Source organism: Tamandua tetradactyla, chromosome 7 (assembly GCF_023851605.1).
Source record: "Tamandua tetradactyla isolate mTamTet1 chromosome 7, mTamTet1.pri, whole genome shotgun sequence".
Classification (NCBI taxonomy): Eukaryota; Metazoa; Chordata; class Mammalia; order Pilosa; family Myrmecophagidae; genus Tamandua; species Tamandua tetradactyla.
The window spans coordinates 61,706,878-61,724,750 of NC_135333.1; the positions used below are offsets into that span (position 1 = coordinate 61,706,878).

Consider the following 17,873-nt stretch of genomic DNA (forward strand, 5'->3'; position numbering starts at 1 on the left):
CCCTTCTTGGTAGAGTCTCGTTCTCTGACCCCCTGACTCCCTTGGCACCCCTGGCTGATGGCTGCTTCCATGATGGAGCCAACTCCTCTTTTGAACTTGTAGGGGTAAAGTTGAAACTAGCCCATAAATAATCTGAAAGCCTTGTGGTAGGAAGCAGGTGATGTCTGTGGTACGTTCCTGGTCTTGCTTCACTGATAAGGATGAATAATACGATCCTAAATTGGCCACTCTGCATGGTGAGTTTCTCTTACTAATGGCTTCCAACCAATGTCAAGGTTTATGTGCTAGCATAGGGCCTTGGAGGAGCCTGTTGCCGGTAGAACTTTCCCATTAGGTGATAGAATTTGTCTTCAGCTTTTGGAGGAGCTCCCTGTAGTTCAGTGGTGCACAGACATCTAATGGCCAGGCAAGGTGCCATCTTGGCTCACTGGCAGAATTTCATTATTTCGCTATCCCTCATGTAGTATATGCCATGGTGACATCCATGGCTGCACTGACTGGGGAATCTATAAAATTCAGCATCACTGTGATTTTGGGGTCTTGAGTTTGGGTCAAATGGGTCACTGATAATCTCAATACAACTGCATAAACTTTAGACATATCACAGTCAGCTCTTAAGCAGGTTTTAAACAAGCTCTAATGTAGCCACACAATTAACATAAATTTAGTGGTCTGGGACTAGGTACAAATAAAATTGGAATGAAAGGAAGGTTTCGAATTAAAAGCAGAAATAGTATGCATTGCATTATTTGGTATTTCTTTAAGTGAGGTTGAGAATCTCAGAATTTTACCTAAAGGTAAGGCCTGTTGGTTCCAATTTTAAAGGATTTCTACTTCTAAAAATTCTGGTAGTTTATTTTATACAATTATGATCCAAATAATTTTGGAAATTCTCCCTAGATTAAAAAAAAATCTTAAATCTTAAACAGACTGTCCACCAAAAAAAAACGTAAAAACATTTGACAATTGAGTGATTCTGTGACTACAGTGTTTTTCTTTTAAAGGACTCTGGACAAGTGACAACCAGTGACCTGGAAACCTCATAAGTGCCAGTCAGTCCATCTAGTCAAACCAGACAATCCATTTAGTTGCTGAATATGAATCACGTGTTCCATTCATGTTCTATAGGTGCTGTCCCTCTCCACCCCCTAAAGCAAGAGGTGACCCCTTAAATTAGATTGAGAAGCAGTGCAGAGGGAGAGAAACGAAATATCCTTCCATGCTCCAGACAGATGCTCCCCCTTCTCCGCCAAGATACCAAAAACTAAGATGAGAAGGGTCTTGTCCTTTGAATAAAAGAAGCACATAAATTTGACCCTAATTACCCCTTTTTAGGGGGAGGAGTTATTTTTCCAAGTTCTTTGTGATAAGCTAATTCATATTGTCTGTTTAAAAGCCTTGTCAATTTCTGTTTCAATGTTTTTGTAAAGGTCAAGCTGAGATTTTTAGTAATTTAAGACAGCAGTTTGTAGTTTACCCTGTAAGCCAAAAACTCTGGTGCTACTCAGGGAAGTGTTTAATGAGCCAGCCACTGCTTGTTAAACATATTGATTTATGGAAGGGTCATGGGGCGTGAAGTCTCAAAAAGGAAAGGATTGAGAAGTCATGGGACAGAAACGAACCTTCTCTGTGAGGAAAAGACGTTTTGTTACTGGCAAAGAGATGATTCCATGCTTCCTTTCTTCCCCCTGGGGTGCGGGTGGAGGTGGAGGCTCCTGCTTCTGCTGGAGAAGCAGAGGGCATTACGAGCAGAGGAGCTGGTGAACCAGTCTAGCCAAGCCGGTGAAGAGACTTCCGGGTTTGGATGAGGAGAACCTCCTCTCTGAGGACAAAGCTGCCTGATTGCAAGGGCTTTTGATGACAAGCCACACGGAAGACCCCATGGGACCGAGATGTTCCCAGGGATGAGACTAGTTTTGATTCTTAAATTAAAATATTCAGGGTTGGCTTTAAAAAGCTATAATTTGGCTCCTCAAACTCCCCCCCCACACACAGAGTTATCACATGCTGGCAATTCCACACCTAAGGTTGTACCCCAAAGAACTGAAAGCAGGGACTCGGACACATCAGATTTGCACACTGATGTTCCTAGTGGCATTATTTACAACTACCAAAAGGTGGAAACAACTCCAAAAGTCCATCAACTGGTGAATTGATAAACAAAATGCGGCATATTCCGTCATAAAAAGGAACGATATTCTGATACATGCTACGACACGAATGAACCTTGAAAATACCATACTGAATGAAATAAGAGGACACAAGAGGACAAATACTACATGATTCCACTTATATGAAATATCTAGAATAAGCAAATTCATACAGGCAGAATGTAGATGGGGAGTGATTGCTTAATGGGTGCAGAGTTTCAATCTGGGTGACGGAGAAGGTTTGGGAGTGGATGGCGGTGTCGACAGCACACCGCCATGAATGTAATTAACACCACTGAATTGTACAATTAAAAACAGTTAAAAGGGGGGAATTTCATGTTATATATATGTTAGCACAATTCAACAAAAAAGAGCTGTCTCCATTCTCCTGGATTATGCCTGCCCCCCTTCCAAGCCAAGCAGAGAAAGCGGGGTGTCGGGAAAAAAAAAAGTGACAGATCGACAAAATAAAGGTTCCTAATTCTTTAAATATTTCTTAATTGCATAGCTCGTTTAGGCAGTATTTAGTAAGGCTAGACCACAACTGTATTTAGCTGTTTTAACAGAGATCTACTTTAGTAAAAAGAAAAAAAAAATCAGAACGGAGAGAAAAGGGGTCTGGAAACGTGAGCGTTGGAATGAAGGGGTCTCACCCGGGCCGGGCTGGTGGAGCAGGCAGCAGCGTCCAGCTGCGGGGAGCCCAGCAACCTCCTGCAGCCGGCTGCCCAGCATCTCCCCTTACCGGCTATGCCCTCCTGGTTGTAGCAGGTCTTGTGCATCTTCCCCATGAAGAGCTCCAGGCCGATGATGGCGTAGATGATGATGACGAACAGCACGAGCAAGGCAATGTGCAGCAGGGGGACCATGGCCTTGATGATGGAGTTCAGGACCACCTGGAGACCTGCAAGGAGAAAACAGTCAGAGCAGCAGCAGCAGCAGCAGCCACGGGCTCCGTGAGGGAGGCTTCACCGGCCCCGGTGTTCAGATGGGGAAACTGAGGCTCAAGTTATGCGGGCAGATGGGGATCTAAACCCAGGTTGGCTAACTCCAAATCTCTGGTGGAGGCGCAGCTGCATAAAGGGATGGGTGGCTGCTGTGCTTCCCGGGGCAAGAACATGGTGTTTTTTTTTCCCACCCTAAATTCTAATTTTTTTAAATATTCTCTTTTAGAGACAACCTCACATCTTCTCCTAGAGCAGCTTCACATACAGAGAGAGGTCACTTGGTGACGAGAGACGCCATGCAAGGACTTGTTGACATCTCAAGGTTTGCCTTGGGGTGGAATTGCTAGAGCCCCAGGGCTGGCCTGTCTGCTATAAAACACCCATCAGCCTGGCAGTTGGGCATCTAGTAGGGTGGGATGTCTTTTGCTGAAGCTGACCAGGAAACATCTGGGTGCTGAGGCCTCTGGGACAGGGCTGAAAGCGCCTTCTCTGGCTTTCGTGCTGGATCTCTCTTGCCTACAGGTTTCTGACTAGGCCACACTCTCTCAGAGTCTGACTCTGGAGAACATTAGAGCCTTCCATTCAAAATCCCTGTCATGCACATGGGTCTTGTCAGCACACCCCAAAGGTCTGGAGGCTTGTCTGTTCTCCAAAGGGAAGAGGACCCCTTCCTGATAAGCTTGGTGATACCTTAATAACACACCGAAGATGCTATTCATTTAAAGAGGATGTACAAATGGTGGGGTGGTGGTTACCTGCAAGTCACCCCTTGATCATCCCACAGCCCCCAAATAGCACTTGTGAGCTTTGTCCTAAGACTGAGTGTGACAAACCTTCCCACATGAGGAGAAAAGCCAGGTGAAGGGCAGGACCTTTGTCCCCACACTTGGACCAGGTGCGCTGGAGTTCATCTTGCGGGCACCAGCAATAGGACACTCGCCTTTGAATCACACCATATGGGTCATTCCGAGTGTTCCCCTCCTGCCTGGCCACCTCTGCAGTGTCCTCCCCTCCCAGCCACAGAAGTCTCTCCCTTCTCTGTTTGGGGGTGGGAGGCTGGGAGTGATTCACCTTTGCATTTACCCACCACTCTCTTCTCTGGGTAAATAAAAGTGGGGTCCCCCTCTCCCAGCCCACGAAGTGGTCACGGGTGCTTTGCACTTTGGTGGAGTGGTTATCACAAAGCTAATTAGAAGAATTCTCCCCAGCTATTAAGCCTAGCTGGGAAGAGAAAATTTAAAAATGAAAGAAGAGAAACGCTGGAATAATTTCACCTGTGAATTAATGAGAGTGCTTTGCAGCCTCCCATTAGAACAAGATGTTTTTGGATCCAAGTGATTCCATTAATTAGCAAGTTGTACACACATTAGTGTTAAAGTATGCGAAGCCACGGAGAAAGTTGAAAACTGTGAACTGCAAAGCAACTTTCAGAGGCGTCTGCCAGGGGTGGGGAGAAGGGTTGGAGAATGGGGGTGAGAATGGGGGAAGGGGGGTGGGAGCATTCTAAGCATTACTCCGAGAAAGGGGGAGGGGAATTTCCAAATCCAGGGTACCCTGGGTACAAAAGGCATTGTTATCAGGGCTTCAGTGCTACAATCTCAACTGGCCAAAAAAAAGGTAGGCGTGATAGACACACCAGACCGAGGATGGGACGGTCTCCTCCAGGCACAGCCAGAGGGGCTGGTCCAAAGGGCACCTCAGTCTACTTCGAACCTTTAATGGGCTCTTCTGCTCTTAGAATAAAGACCAGAATCCTTTAGGTGCCCTATGAGGCCCTGCAGGCTCTGCCCTGCCCACCTCTCCAAGTCCTCTCCCAGCCCCCTGGTCCTCTGTCTCTGAATCTAGCTTAGTCTCTGCTTCCCAGGGAACCCAGGCGCGGATAGCCCAGGAGAGGCTTCCGGGTTCTGCCTACTTTTGTCACAGCCCACGTCGGATGGCAGAAGCCAGGCGGGAGTGTGAAGGCGTGGGGCCCAGAATTCCTCCTCTCCAGTCAGAGCTTGGCTCTCAAGGCCTGGAAGTTTAACAGCTTTTTCTTGGGATTGGCTCACAGCTGTCCCAGAAACAGCAACTCTAGCTCAAGTTCTAATTTGAGAAGCATGGCAACATCTGTCCTTTGTGTGGCTCCACCCATGGAGCTCAGAGTAGTCCAGCACACCATTGCCGGCCCTTCTTCAAGAGCTGACTGCTCATGTTGGTGGAAGCAAAATGAGCCCTGGATAAGCTTGGTAAAGCAGCCGCTGTAAATGTTCCCAATGCAAGATCACTATCAGCCTACGAATACGATGGGCCTATTTTCCTAGCCCTAAATCAGGAGGTGAGATCTTACAAATACTCATGTACTTATGGGGAAAACAGAATAAAATATTTGATATGAGAACTAAACTGGACAATTCAGAAAAATATGGTTCCACACAGCGATCCAACAACATCTGCTAATTTGTAGTACTTATCAGCTGACCTCCTCTGGTTGATGGACAAATTCCAAAGATGCCTGGCTGCCAGGTCAACCTTCTAGGTTCAGGAATTGGCATCATTAAATGCTGGGGTTAGGAGAAGGCCAGAGATGGAGCTTGGCTAGGCTACATGGCTTTTCTGTTTCTCTCTCATGTGTGACTGTAAGGCTATGGTCAAAACAATAAATCATCCTGCTTTTCCTTAAAAGATCAAGAGAAACTGTCAAGTATGGAAGGCAAAACCTGCCACCTCTCCTTAAGACAGTGTGAAGATGAGCCTGAAAATGCCCAGGTTGGTAGGGCCAGTGCTTCCACCTTCTACAATCCCTCATGTGCCAACATGAGGAGCAGAGAAAGCCTACATTCTCCTGTCTTATAAAATAACATCTCACCAAACTCCACTTGGGTGATGAACAGTTCAGCTCATCCCTAGGGGTAATATCAGGAAAGAGTTTGAAAATGACCTTTGTGAAAGAGTTCTGAAAAAAGTGGGAAACGTACTAGGACTGAAAGGTAATGTGCAAAAGTGTTGGCGAATCAAGAGCTGGACTTAGGGCTCTGTCCTTTTAATATAACCCTATTCCCACGCTCCCCTCATTCAAATTTCACTAAGTCATTCTGGGATAAAGTGGGAAGGGGAAAGGGAGACATGACTGAAGATCCCCAAACTGGAGATCTCTGCTATAATGAGTTTGATCTTATTGTTCAGTTCCACATTGACTCATCGTTTTGTTGGTGGTGCTTAGGAATGTATATCTCATATTTCCTACTACTCAGACCCCGTGGTTCTGATCAAGCATTAGGAAAGCCATATGATGGAGGCTTAATCAGAGAATCTATAAGGAAACAGTGCCAGGAATCTCTGAAATAAAGAGAAGTTTGGGGCCAGTTGAGGGCTAGGATGGTGGGGAGTGGGTACAAGTTTCTCATAAATGGACTCAAAGTTCGTCAGAATGAACAGAGAACTTTGGGATCACCTACTGCAATGCCTTAATTTTCACTCACTCAAAGGATATTTATTGAACTGTGTTCCTGGGGCCACCCATTGTGCAGGATGAAGGATTCAGGGGTAAATCATAGGCCCGTGGCCTTGCCTTCACGGAGCTTGTAGTGAAAACCAAACATTAGTCAAATAATCACATGATCGATATATAATTACAGACTCTGTTAAGAGCTCTAAAGGAACAGAAGGCTTCCTCAGGAAGTGACACTGGAAGTGGAGTCCGAATAGGCGACAAGGACCTGGTGAGGGGAGCAGGTCCAGACAGAGGAAGGGTGCCTGGGTGGCTGGGGAGAGACTCACGGCTCTCCTATGTCTACCCTGTGCTTTTCCCTCAGCTTTGTCCTGTCACTTCACTGGAACTATTGCAAGGAGATTTGGGGAGCCTGTTCTTTGCTTCTGCTTGAGCTCGAAAGAAGCAGGAATTATGTTCACTTTCAGGGAAGACGGGGCAGGAGGCACATGAGAAAGGTTCTCCTGACAACTTCGTCATCTGTAAAGTGGAGGAAATCAGCCCCATCCTACCCCACAATGGGAGTATACGAAGGAGGAAAATCATGCCAAGGACCCTCTACTTCAGCAGCCTTTTGGAGGCCACCTGAACTGTGGGCCCCTCGGCAGACGCCATCCAACTGAAGGCATAGTTGGGGCACCCATAAGATGCATCCTGTGCAGAAAGCCTCAATGAAACGAAATGTCTGGTAAACCTCAGACCCAGAAAATTTCTTCTGTAATGGGATGGGCCCCATTCCTGATGCAGTCAGTGCTTTCCAATGAACGTGCTGGTTGGTGGCTTCTCTGATGATTTTGGACCCTGCAGTGCTTGGGGACATCACTGAGAGGACACCAGCCTAGGTCCAGGACTAGGGTGGAGTCAGGACTTGTCCTTGCTCTAGGGCCATCTGGGAGTTTAGAAAACAACACCCTGATTTCTGCTCGCTGTCCTTCCCTCTCATGACAGTGGGTAGAAAAATGTAGTCCAGAGGCCCAAGTAGCTGAACTATGATAACTGACCCAACCAAAGCGGGTTAGGCCTTTGGTATTATCCAACAGACTGTTAACTAAATCCAAACACTATGATGGAGTCACCAGATGGTGAGTGAATGTTAAGCTTCTTCACTAGCTACCACCTGGGATGTGGATGACTCCGGGGGGATACATGCCCACCAGAACGGTGTCCAAGGGAAGTGACATCACTGAGAGGACCTCACCCTAGGTGCACACACTAAGCCCCATTCTGCTCCCCGCTCCTTTTGGAACTGGCAACCAGTCTCCCAGGAAGTCCAGTTAAAGCACCCACCTCTCCTGTGAGGAGAATCTAGAATGAGGCTTTCCCTCTCCAGCTACTGCCTGTCTCTAAGCTTGCCCAGGGCAGAAACAGTCAGAGAAGGAACCCCTCCCTAATGGAGAGAACTAGGGGTGCCCAGGCTGTAGACCTTCTCCCCCTTTGGGGTATCATGAGGTCAGGGTTGCCTTTCTCAAGGCCACTACAGTCATTGTGAAGCTCCCTAGCACCTGCAAAGGACACTGCCAACTACATGGGGGGCAGGGGGGATGGGGCTGCAAGAGACAGGGTGGGGCAGTGGCTGAAGGACATTGCATTCCTGGAGCCACAGGGCCAGGCTACAACCCGGCTCCACCACTTCCCAGTTGTGTGGCCTTGGACAAGCTATCTGACCTCACCCTAGAATGAGGATGATAATAGCACCGACCCAGTAAGGTGTCAGCAAGATTAAAGGAGACGACTCATGTGAGCTGTGCAGGACCCTGCCTGGCCCATAGGAGTTCTAGTTTGCTAGCTGCCAGAATGCAACATACCAGAAATGGAATGGCTTTTAAAGGGGGGAATTTAATAGGGTGCTAGTTTACAGTTCTAAGGCTAAGAAAATGTCCCAGTTAAAGCAAGTCTATAGAAATGTCCAATCAAAGGCATCCAGGGAAAGATACCTTGATTCAAGAAGGCCAATGAAGTTCAGGGTTTCTCTCTCAAGTGGAAGGGCACATGGCGACACAGTCAGGGTTTCTCTTTCATCTGGAAGGGCACATGGTGAACACAGTGTCATCTGCTAACTTTCTCTCCTGGTTTCCTGTTTCATGAAGCTCCCTGGGAGGCATTTTCCTTCTTCATCTCCAGAGGTCGCTGGCTGGTAGACTCTGCTTCTCGTGGCTATGTCATTCTGCTCTGCTCTCTCTGAATCTCCCATTCTCCAAAATGTTTCCTCTTCTATAGGACTCCAATAAACCAATCAAGACCCACCCAAATGGGTGGACACATGTCGTCATCTAATCCACTTTAACAACCACTCTTGACTAAATCACATCATCCAGGGAGATGATCTGATTGCAGTTTCAAACATACAGTATTGAATAGGGATTATTCTACCTTTATGAAATAGGATTTTGATTAAAACATGGCTTTTCTAGGGGGCACACTTCCTTTCAAACCAGCACACATAGCAAATCTACTAGTGACACCCATCTTTACTGCCAGCCCTGGTCAGCTTCTCAGCAAAATGCTAGAGCAGGAATCATGCCCATGAGTCCTGATTCCAGTATACCTGGGGTGGGGCCTGGTTTCTGCATTGCCAACCAGGTCCCAGGTGATAATGAAGCTGCCAGCCCACAGGCCTCACTGCAAGAAGCAAGGTCCTCGAGTACACTGGTCACCTTGGAAGGCCGTGGCTATCTCTTCCAGCCTTGCTGAAGTCCCAAGACGAGGAGTGGGGTGATCCTGACCATACCATTTGTACTTGATCATATGCATAACTGGAAAAGCATGTGAAGCAAGTGCTGGGTGCAGAAAACACCACATAGTAACAAAGTGCTGGGTGTGAGGGGCTACAGGGTTATTTATTAAAATTTTTATTTTATTTTTTTTCCATAAACATGATTACTGCAGAGTGCAAGACAGCGAGACGTGTGCCTACACTGCACCACCAGGAGCCTAAGTGATGTATGTTTGTGTCTTTCCCTCCAGCAGCCACAAAAGCTATCCGACAGAATTATGGAAGACACTCTGACAACTGCAACCCAATGCTGCAACTTTACAGGTACGAGTGGCTCTGCATTCATTTTCCTTCTTGACAGTGTGGCCTTAATCAGGAGTTTTCCCAAGCTGCCTCCTCAGAGATTACTGATGGCCTCTGACTGACGGATCCAGGCCTCTGCCTTGCTCACCATTTGTCTTGACCTACTTGACGCTATTGATTACTTCGTTCTGCTTTTTCTGTTTCTTTTTCTCCTTCTTTTTGAAATTCTCTCCTCTTTTTGCCTCTACGTCAGCGTACAATTTTAGTTCTCCTACAGTGTCTTAATGAATTCTTCTCCTTTTTCCCCTCCCTCCTTTCTGGACCTATTTTATGCTGGGGAATATTCCAGAGATGAAAAAGGGACAGTCCCCGGATCAGGAGGAGCTTTCAGCTAGAGTGAGAGAGAGGGATGAAGTAACAGCTCCATGCAGAATCAGGTGGTACCGTTCCTAAGAATCATGCCCTCAAACTTTGGAAGCATAAAGGAGAGGGGCACTGACTTAATCTAGGGGAACAGGAAAATGTTTCTCAGACGGGTGGACATTGAGCTAAGTCACCGGGGGAAGTCTTCCTTCTGCCCTTTTATTCAGTTAGTCTCCAGCTCCTTGTGTGGCTCTCTCTAAACTCTCTCTGTCTCTCTACTCTCCTTTTCTGAGAAAACTCATTTACGTCACTTCCTTCCAGAGGTTCAATTCTCACCACTGTGTAGATGAGTTCAAAATCTGCACTTATACTTTTTTTTGCCCTCTCTCCTGAGTCCGTGCTTCCCCACAAATCTACTAGAAATCCTACCAGGTTGTCCTCCCAATCAAGACATCAAACTTAACTCATCTCCTTCTCCCCAAAACCAGTCCCAGCTAGGCTCAAAACCTGTCAGTCACTTGCTCCTTCAGGAATTCCAGACAGTTCTTCCTTCGTAGCATCCATCCTATCTCCTCTTCCCACTGCAGCCACTGCTGTCCTCAATCTCTCTTGCCTGGATGGGCATAGCAGCTTCCTGTCTCCAGTCTCCTCCCACCCCACCTCATTCTGCATGCCACTGCCTGATTACTTGCCCTGAAATACTGCTTTCCTCACAGCACTGCCCCGCTCACAACCTGCAGATGTCTTCCATCATAGATGGTAGAGTCCAACACACCTTCTACATTGTCTGTCTGTAGTAGGCACTCAAAAGTTATTTATGAAGCCATGCCACAAATATCAGGACAGAGCTTCCAGCAAGAAACAGGTGGCACATTCAAACTAAGGTGATACGAGGTTTTTGATACATTTTTCACAGGCTTGGACAGGGTGAGGAGAACCACAAAGGAAGAGTGCAGTGCCTGAGCTTAGAATACAACAATCTTAGAACAATCTATCAGCACCCCAGGGCCTGGGGAGAGGGAGGGAGGGAGTGGGAAGGAGAGTGATCTGTGGTGAGGGTCTTCTTGCAGAGAGCCGAGATAATAACAGTCCAAGATGACCCACAGGAAGGATCTGAGGATATAACAACTCTGATCTTACTCTCCTCCCTCCTGCTGGGCTCCTGCTAGCACCCCCACTGACTGAAGCCACCTGGAAGCTGGAAGGCAAGTGAACCTTTAGATATAATCCATATGGTATAGCCTCTTGGACCAGAGAGAGGACTGGAGAAAGGTGGGCCAAAAGGAAGTCACCTGGCAAACACAATGGTGAGCTGGAGTAGCTGGCGAAGTGTCTTTGGCTTTTTATGTGCCCCCATCACCATTTCACTAAACCAGGAGGAGTTACAATATTTGGAGGGCATCTGAGCTTTAGTAGCTGAGAAGTCTCCTCCAAGAGAGGGTGGTCAGATAAATGTCTTCTGATTCAAACCCACCAGCCAACTCTGGGTCCTTGTTTTCCAAAGACATACCTGGTTGGAGTCTAGAAACAAATGCTCCTTTGGGTTGGGTCATGATTAATGATCCATGCTGACTTCTGGTGTACACAAACCAGTTTCAATTGGTTACCACTTGGAGGCACAATGAATCTCACAAATCAGGCTTTGTGCCTTCTTTTAGCTAATGGAGCAACAGACATTCTTAATTGTCTCACAGGCTTACTGGTTTTCGAAAGAAAATAGATCTAGAATTGTGAAGACAGGCAGTTCTCCCTTGACTTAAGAATGAGTTTGTTATGTTGAAATTCAAGAATTCCTGACTCATTTTCGTACTAGAAAAGAGTGTTTCTTTTAAGGCAGGGTGGGGGGTGGGGGGCGGGGGAAGGGACTCTTGTCTGGATAGCTTTTCTACAGTCTCAAGTTTTATGATTTTTGCATGTTCTTGCTAGAATATCCTGATTCATTAGAAGTCCTAGCTTATTTGTTTATTTAAAATTAGAGAAGTTGTGGGTTTACAGAAAAATCGTGCATGAAATACAGGATTTCCATATACCACCCTATTATTACACCTTGCACTGGTGTGGCACATTTGTTACAATTGATGAAAGCACACTTTTATAACTGTACCATGAACTATAGTCCATGGTTTAATTTAGGGTTCATGGTTAGTGTGGTATAGATCCTTTTTTAAAAAATTTTTATTCCAGTAACATATTTACAACCTAAAATTTCCCCTTTTACCACCAATAAATAATTCAGTGCTGTTAATCACATTAAGAATATTATGCTTCCATCACCACCACCCATTACCAAAACTTCTCCACTGCCCCAAATTCTCATTTGTTTTTAATTTAACCTTTCCACATCAATAAATTTCAGCATCCTCTAAACGGTCTGATGAACTCTAAGGGAGGGCTGTTGTCCCAGGGAAGGGATGGTGGATGCTCTGTTGTCTAATGAATGAAAAACTTGCAGGTAATTAAAATGTCAACCTTCAGTTGAATTATTTTTTTTATTAGCAATGTGAATTGGAAAGAGAAACTAGGGAAAAAAAAGAGAAGAAATCATGGTGTTAGAAGAAAATTAAATATATCAAAATGGAGACAACCATCCCAAGCAAACAATGACAATGATAATATTAGCTACTATTTCTCGAGCACCCAGTGTGCACTAGACACTGTGCTAAGTGCTTTGCAGACATCAGTTCATTTAATTCTCCAACTATGTCAATTAAGATAAATAAACTGAGGCTTAGGTAAGTCAGATAACTCGCTCAAGTTTGCATACCTGGTAAATGGTGGAGCTGGAGTTAAAACCCAAACCAACTTACTGTAAACCCTCCACCCTTAGCCACTATCCAGGCAAAAACAGCAAATTCACTGCACAGATGCCACTACTCCTGGCCTTGTGCCAGCTGTCGCCATTGATCGGGGCCTTTTCCCCTCGGGTTCCATTTGGGGCCCCACAAGCCTTCTCAACAGGACATCTCTCATGGCAATCTTGATCTGCTGGAAGTGACCTGAGCACTATTTGCTGTCCCTGCGGGCTGCCTCTCTATTAGCAGTGTGATGGTCTATTTGCAGCACACTGCGGAACTTTCTGCTACATCCAGGAGAGGAAGCAGGCCTCTTTTGGCACCTGGCAATGATGTAGATGCCTGCACATGCACTTTTTCTCACCTCTTTGAAAAAAACCTATGAAATAAAGTTTTTTATATACAGAAGAGTGCAAAAAGAAAGATGCTACAGCATATGATTTATCGCAAAACAGCCACATAAACACAGCCTCAATCAAGAAATAGAACTTGGGGTGGGCCATGGTGGCTAAGTGGCAGAGTTCTCGCCTGCCATGCTGGAGACCTGGGTTTGATTCCCGGTGCCTGACCATGCAAAAAAAAAAAAAGAGAAATAGAACTCGTCCAGATGGATGGCGGCTCCACTTATGCCTCCCCTAGTCAGATGTCCTCTTGTACCAAGTTACCCACAACAACCACCATAACTTCAATAACGAGTTAAAACAGATCATTCACCACATTATAACAAAAAAAAAAACCCAAAAACCCAAGAGTCTATAGAAAAAAATCTGATAAAATTCAGCATCCACTGGTTCCCTAACCTTTTACATTCTTTTCTGTATTTTCCATTCATTTGATTCTCTTTGTTTGATTCTCAGTATTTTCCCCTGCCCTCTCTACAGTCCAGTAATTCTTTTATCAACTATGCCAAATCTTCCTGTAAATATATTCACCGCATACTTCATTTAGCCATTGTAGTCTTCATTTCTAAAATTTATGGTTGGTTCATTTCCATACCTTCTGGTTCTCTGAAAAGTTTCCGATCTCATCTTTTATCTCCTTGGACATAGTAAATATAGTTATTTTTTTTTTAGCCTTTTTTTAGCCTTTTTTTAGCCTTTTTTTAAGGCTAATTCTGATAATTCCAATATCTGGATCCCCTGTGGATCTGTTTCTATCATCTATTACTTCAGCTCATTTTCATTTATGTCATTTTTTTGCTGTGCGCCTAGTTATTTTGTATTGTGGGTTAGACTTTGCAAACTTGGTTTTCAAAAGAATTTGAGAACTTTGATGATGTTGTTTTTTCCTAGAGAGGATTTACATTTGTTTCTGTCAGGCATCTTTTCCATGTTTCAGAAAAGGGAAGATTTTGAATGTCTTGTCCACCTTTTCTAGTTGTCCTCAGCAGGACAGTTGGTCCAAATGACCTCATCTGCCATTTCTAAAAGCAAAAGTGACCCAGGTTTCTTAAGAAAGAAACTATCTCAGGAAGTCCTCTTAAATAGTTTTCCCTACCACTCCCAACTCCACAACCAGGGAACTGGGTCTCTGAATACATGGACATACACTGAAGGGCTGGAAAATCTCTGCCCGTCAAATGACCTTAGTGCTAGACCTTGGAGAGAGCAACTTGGAGTGAAGTTTCTGGAACTGGCTGCAGGCAGAGTGGCATACCCTATAAGTTATAAACAGGAGGGTAAGGTAGTCCCATTGCAATCACTGCTAATTCTCACTCCTTCCTTAAGAAATGTATAAAATGTGCAGCTTCCTGGAAAACTGCAAGATATCTCCATGGTTTTGGTGGCACGTGAGCTCTACTGACAACAGGGTTATCAGGTTGGTGGGGGTTACTAAGACCTCTAGTTAAACCTTCCTTCCTTTGTTTTCCAACAAATGCAACTCACAGATATTCCTTCCCTAGTTGTTCCTGAGGCTGAGTTTGTTAACAAAGAACCAAGTTTGTTAATTGCTGCCAGTGACTCTGCATACCATAAGTTAATCTTTCTATGCAACTCAAACAAAATATTCTGGGAATCTCAGACTAACGCATTTCCCCGTTTTTGCTCTAATTACTAAAGCATCAGTAGGGACCTTGGCACTGATTGAATTTTCTACAGAGGAAAAATATTCAAATATTATACTTAGATTTTTTTTTTTTTTTTATTTAGTAGGAAAAATACCAGGCTACTTCCTTTTTGCCACTAATAACTGTGCGACCTTAGCAAGTCACGTCACTCTTGTGGGTCTGTGTCTCAACATCTTTAAAGGAAAACTGTGGATGAGAAAGCCCAACCTGCCTTTAAAATTGGCTGGATTGATATTTTCCAAATATCTTAAGAAAGATTCTAGTGTCTTTCCCTCTGAGAACTATTACTGTGCCTTACACACAATAAGTCCTCAATACATGAGTGATGAATGACCTAATACATAATATATAACATTTAGGAAATACCTTTCACTTTACATTTGCTAACCTATTAGTCATCATTTTGTGATTTAAAAATCAAGCACACTTCTACTTTTAGCCATTTTGGAGTAACTGCTACCAGACTAGCCCTATCACCACAAACATCGAAACGTCTGTACAAAATATGAGACAACTCTTGTCAGAAAGGGGACATCAAACAGCAAAGACTTTAATCCCTGAGAGAACTGAAACGCATGGGTAAAGAAAATAATCACCTTTGTTCTCTGACTAGGAACAATTTCTTAACTGCAGCTCAAATAACTACAGTTGAAGCAGACTGTTACAGTCCCACTGAGCTGAGAAGGCAGAGATCAGATCAGAATTTGGATAGCTGAAGTGGCTGGGGTGGGACATGAGGAAGAAGTCAGGTGCATAAATATGGGGCCTCAGAAGTTTGTGCAGGGGTCCCCTGTGAGTCTAGCCTAGGGCTGGGTTATACATGCGAAACCACTAAGGTTTATCAGAGAATAACCATTATAGGGTTGAAAGGAGAAAAGAGATCCTAAATGCTAAGCAGTAGTGGAGAAAACAATGTTCGGAGGTTGGGGTTTTGGCATTGCCATAGTGGTGGGTTCCAGTTAATTATCTTATTAATCTCCTGGACAACCAACTAAGCTACAAAAACTTTACCCTAGAGTAAGACCTGTCTAGATCCATCCTGACAAAACCTAAAACGAGGTCTGAAGGGAAGACTGAGGATGGAGGTTGAGGAGCTTCAACTTGTCCCTGATCCGCACTAAAACCACAAAACCAAGCCTACCGAAGGCAGTAATAAAACTGCCTGCTACAGAAACTACACTTTTAGGAAGATGAAAAAGATCCAGAGTCTCTACAACAGATTATTCATGATCCAATACTCACTTTAAAATATCACTAGATAAAGAAAGAAATGAGATACTGTGATCCATAGTCAAGAACAAAAGCAGCTAACAGAAACAGAATATAAACTTGCTCTGATGTTGGGGTTAGAAGGCAAAGATTTTAAAACAGCTGTTAAGCATATGTTTAAAGAATTAAAGGAAAATATATTCAAAGGATTAAAGAAATATATGGTCTTAAAGAGGGAAAAGATAGGGAATCCCCACAGAGAAATGGAAACTACATAAAGGAACCAAATGGAAATTGTATAACTGAAAAGTAATTGAAACGAAAATTTCACTGAATGGCTTAATGTAGATATAGATAGATAGCAAAAGATAAGTCAGTGAATGAAGAATAATCAGTTAAATTATCTAACCTGTGAAACACAGAGGAAAAAAAATGACTGAAGAAAATGGAACAAAGTCTCAGAGACCAATGGAACAATCTAGAATGGCCAAATGTGTTTAACTGGAGTTCCACAAGAAGAATAATGAGATTGGGGCAGAAAGAATATTTGAAGAAACAAGGGCCTTAAAGTTCATATGTAGGATGAAAGATTATCCAATTTATGGATAGATCTAAGATGCTAAGCAACTCCAAGCAGGATAAATATAATGTAAACCACAAAGGAACACGTCATAGCCAAACTGCCAAAAACCAGAGAGAGAGAGAAAATCCTGAAAACATTTAGGAAAAAAAAAAAAAAGAAACATTATGTACAGAGGCATGATAAGAATATCAGTGACTTCTCATTAGAGACAACGGAGGCCAGGAGAAAATGGAACAATTTTCAAGTTCTGAAAGGTGGGTGGGGGGCACCTGTCAACCCAGAATTCTACATGCAGCAAAAATATTCTTCAAAAACAGGACTGAATGAAGATACTTACAGATAAATGAAAGAAAGAGAGAATTCATCACCAGCAGACCTGCCTAATAGAAATGCTAGCGGACGCCCTCCAGGGTAAGGGAAATGATACAGGAAGGAACAGAAAGTGCCAGAAATGTGTTGTTTTTAAACTGGGTAAATATAAATAATGATGCTTTCTTTTTCTGCAAAATTTATTATTTGAAAGACAACTGACTATAAAGCAAAAATAATAACATTGTAGTGTGGGGTTTATAAAATGTATGTAAGTAAAAGATGTTACAATCACACAGGACCAAGGGAGGAGTAAATGAAATTATACTGTTGAAATGTCATTATATTTGTGATGGTACACTTAAAATGTGTGGATTTTATTGAATTTAAACTATACTTCAGTAAAGTTGATTTTAAAAAACCAAGCACAGAAGATCCCCTTTCTCAACTCAGCCTAACTTGGAGCCTGAAGTAGAGAGACAGGAAACTGGACCCCTAGGAACACTCATAGCTGACATTTGCCAAATGTTTCCTATGGTTGAACACAATCTAAATGCTCCACAAACATTTACTCATTTCATCCTCAAAACAACTCCACGAAGTAGGGGCGATCTTATAGATAAGGAAACTGAGGCCTAGAGCAGTTACATGCCTTGCATGATATCCCATAGCTAACGAGTGGCTGCTCTGGGAATGCAAACCTGCGTTGTGGAACCCATTGCCTGGGTCTTTAACCACTAACTGTCACAAGTCAGTAAGAGGAATGCACCAAAAATCACAGGCACCTGGAGCTCAAATTCTGTATATTGATCACTTCCTAGGACTCTGGCCTCACTGTATCTTCATTTCATTCTCTCTGCATTCTAGCATTTATAAAGCATAGGTCACTTGTGAGCCTAAGTGGGCTTTATTATCACCATGACTTTAAATTAGGTTACAGTCACCTTGCTGCTGGCCGTTAGTATTTCATGTT

General features: G+C 44.0%; 1 protein-coding gene across 2 annotated transcripts in view; it reads right to left on the bottom strand.

Moving 5' to 3' along the window:
• The window catches only part of CACNA1C (calcium voltage-gated channel subunit alpha1 C), a 739,906-nt gene that overhangs the window by 205,546 nt on the left and 516,487 nt on the right, over positions 1-17,873 (bottom strand). For both annotated transcript variants that reach the window (XM_077169590.1, XM_077169589.1), the window contains exon 6: positions 2,893-3,051. In XM_077169590.1, coding sequence (XP_077025705.1) covers positions 2,893-3,051 — 159 coding nt within the window. The remainder of the gene's footprint in view (positions 1-2,892; positions 3,052-17,873) is intronic.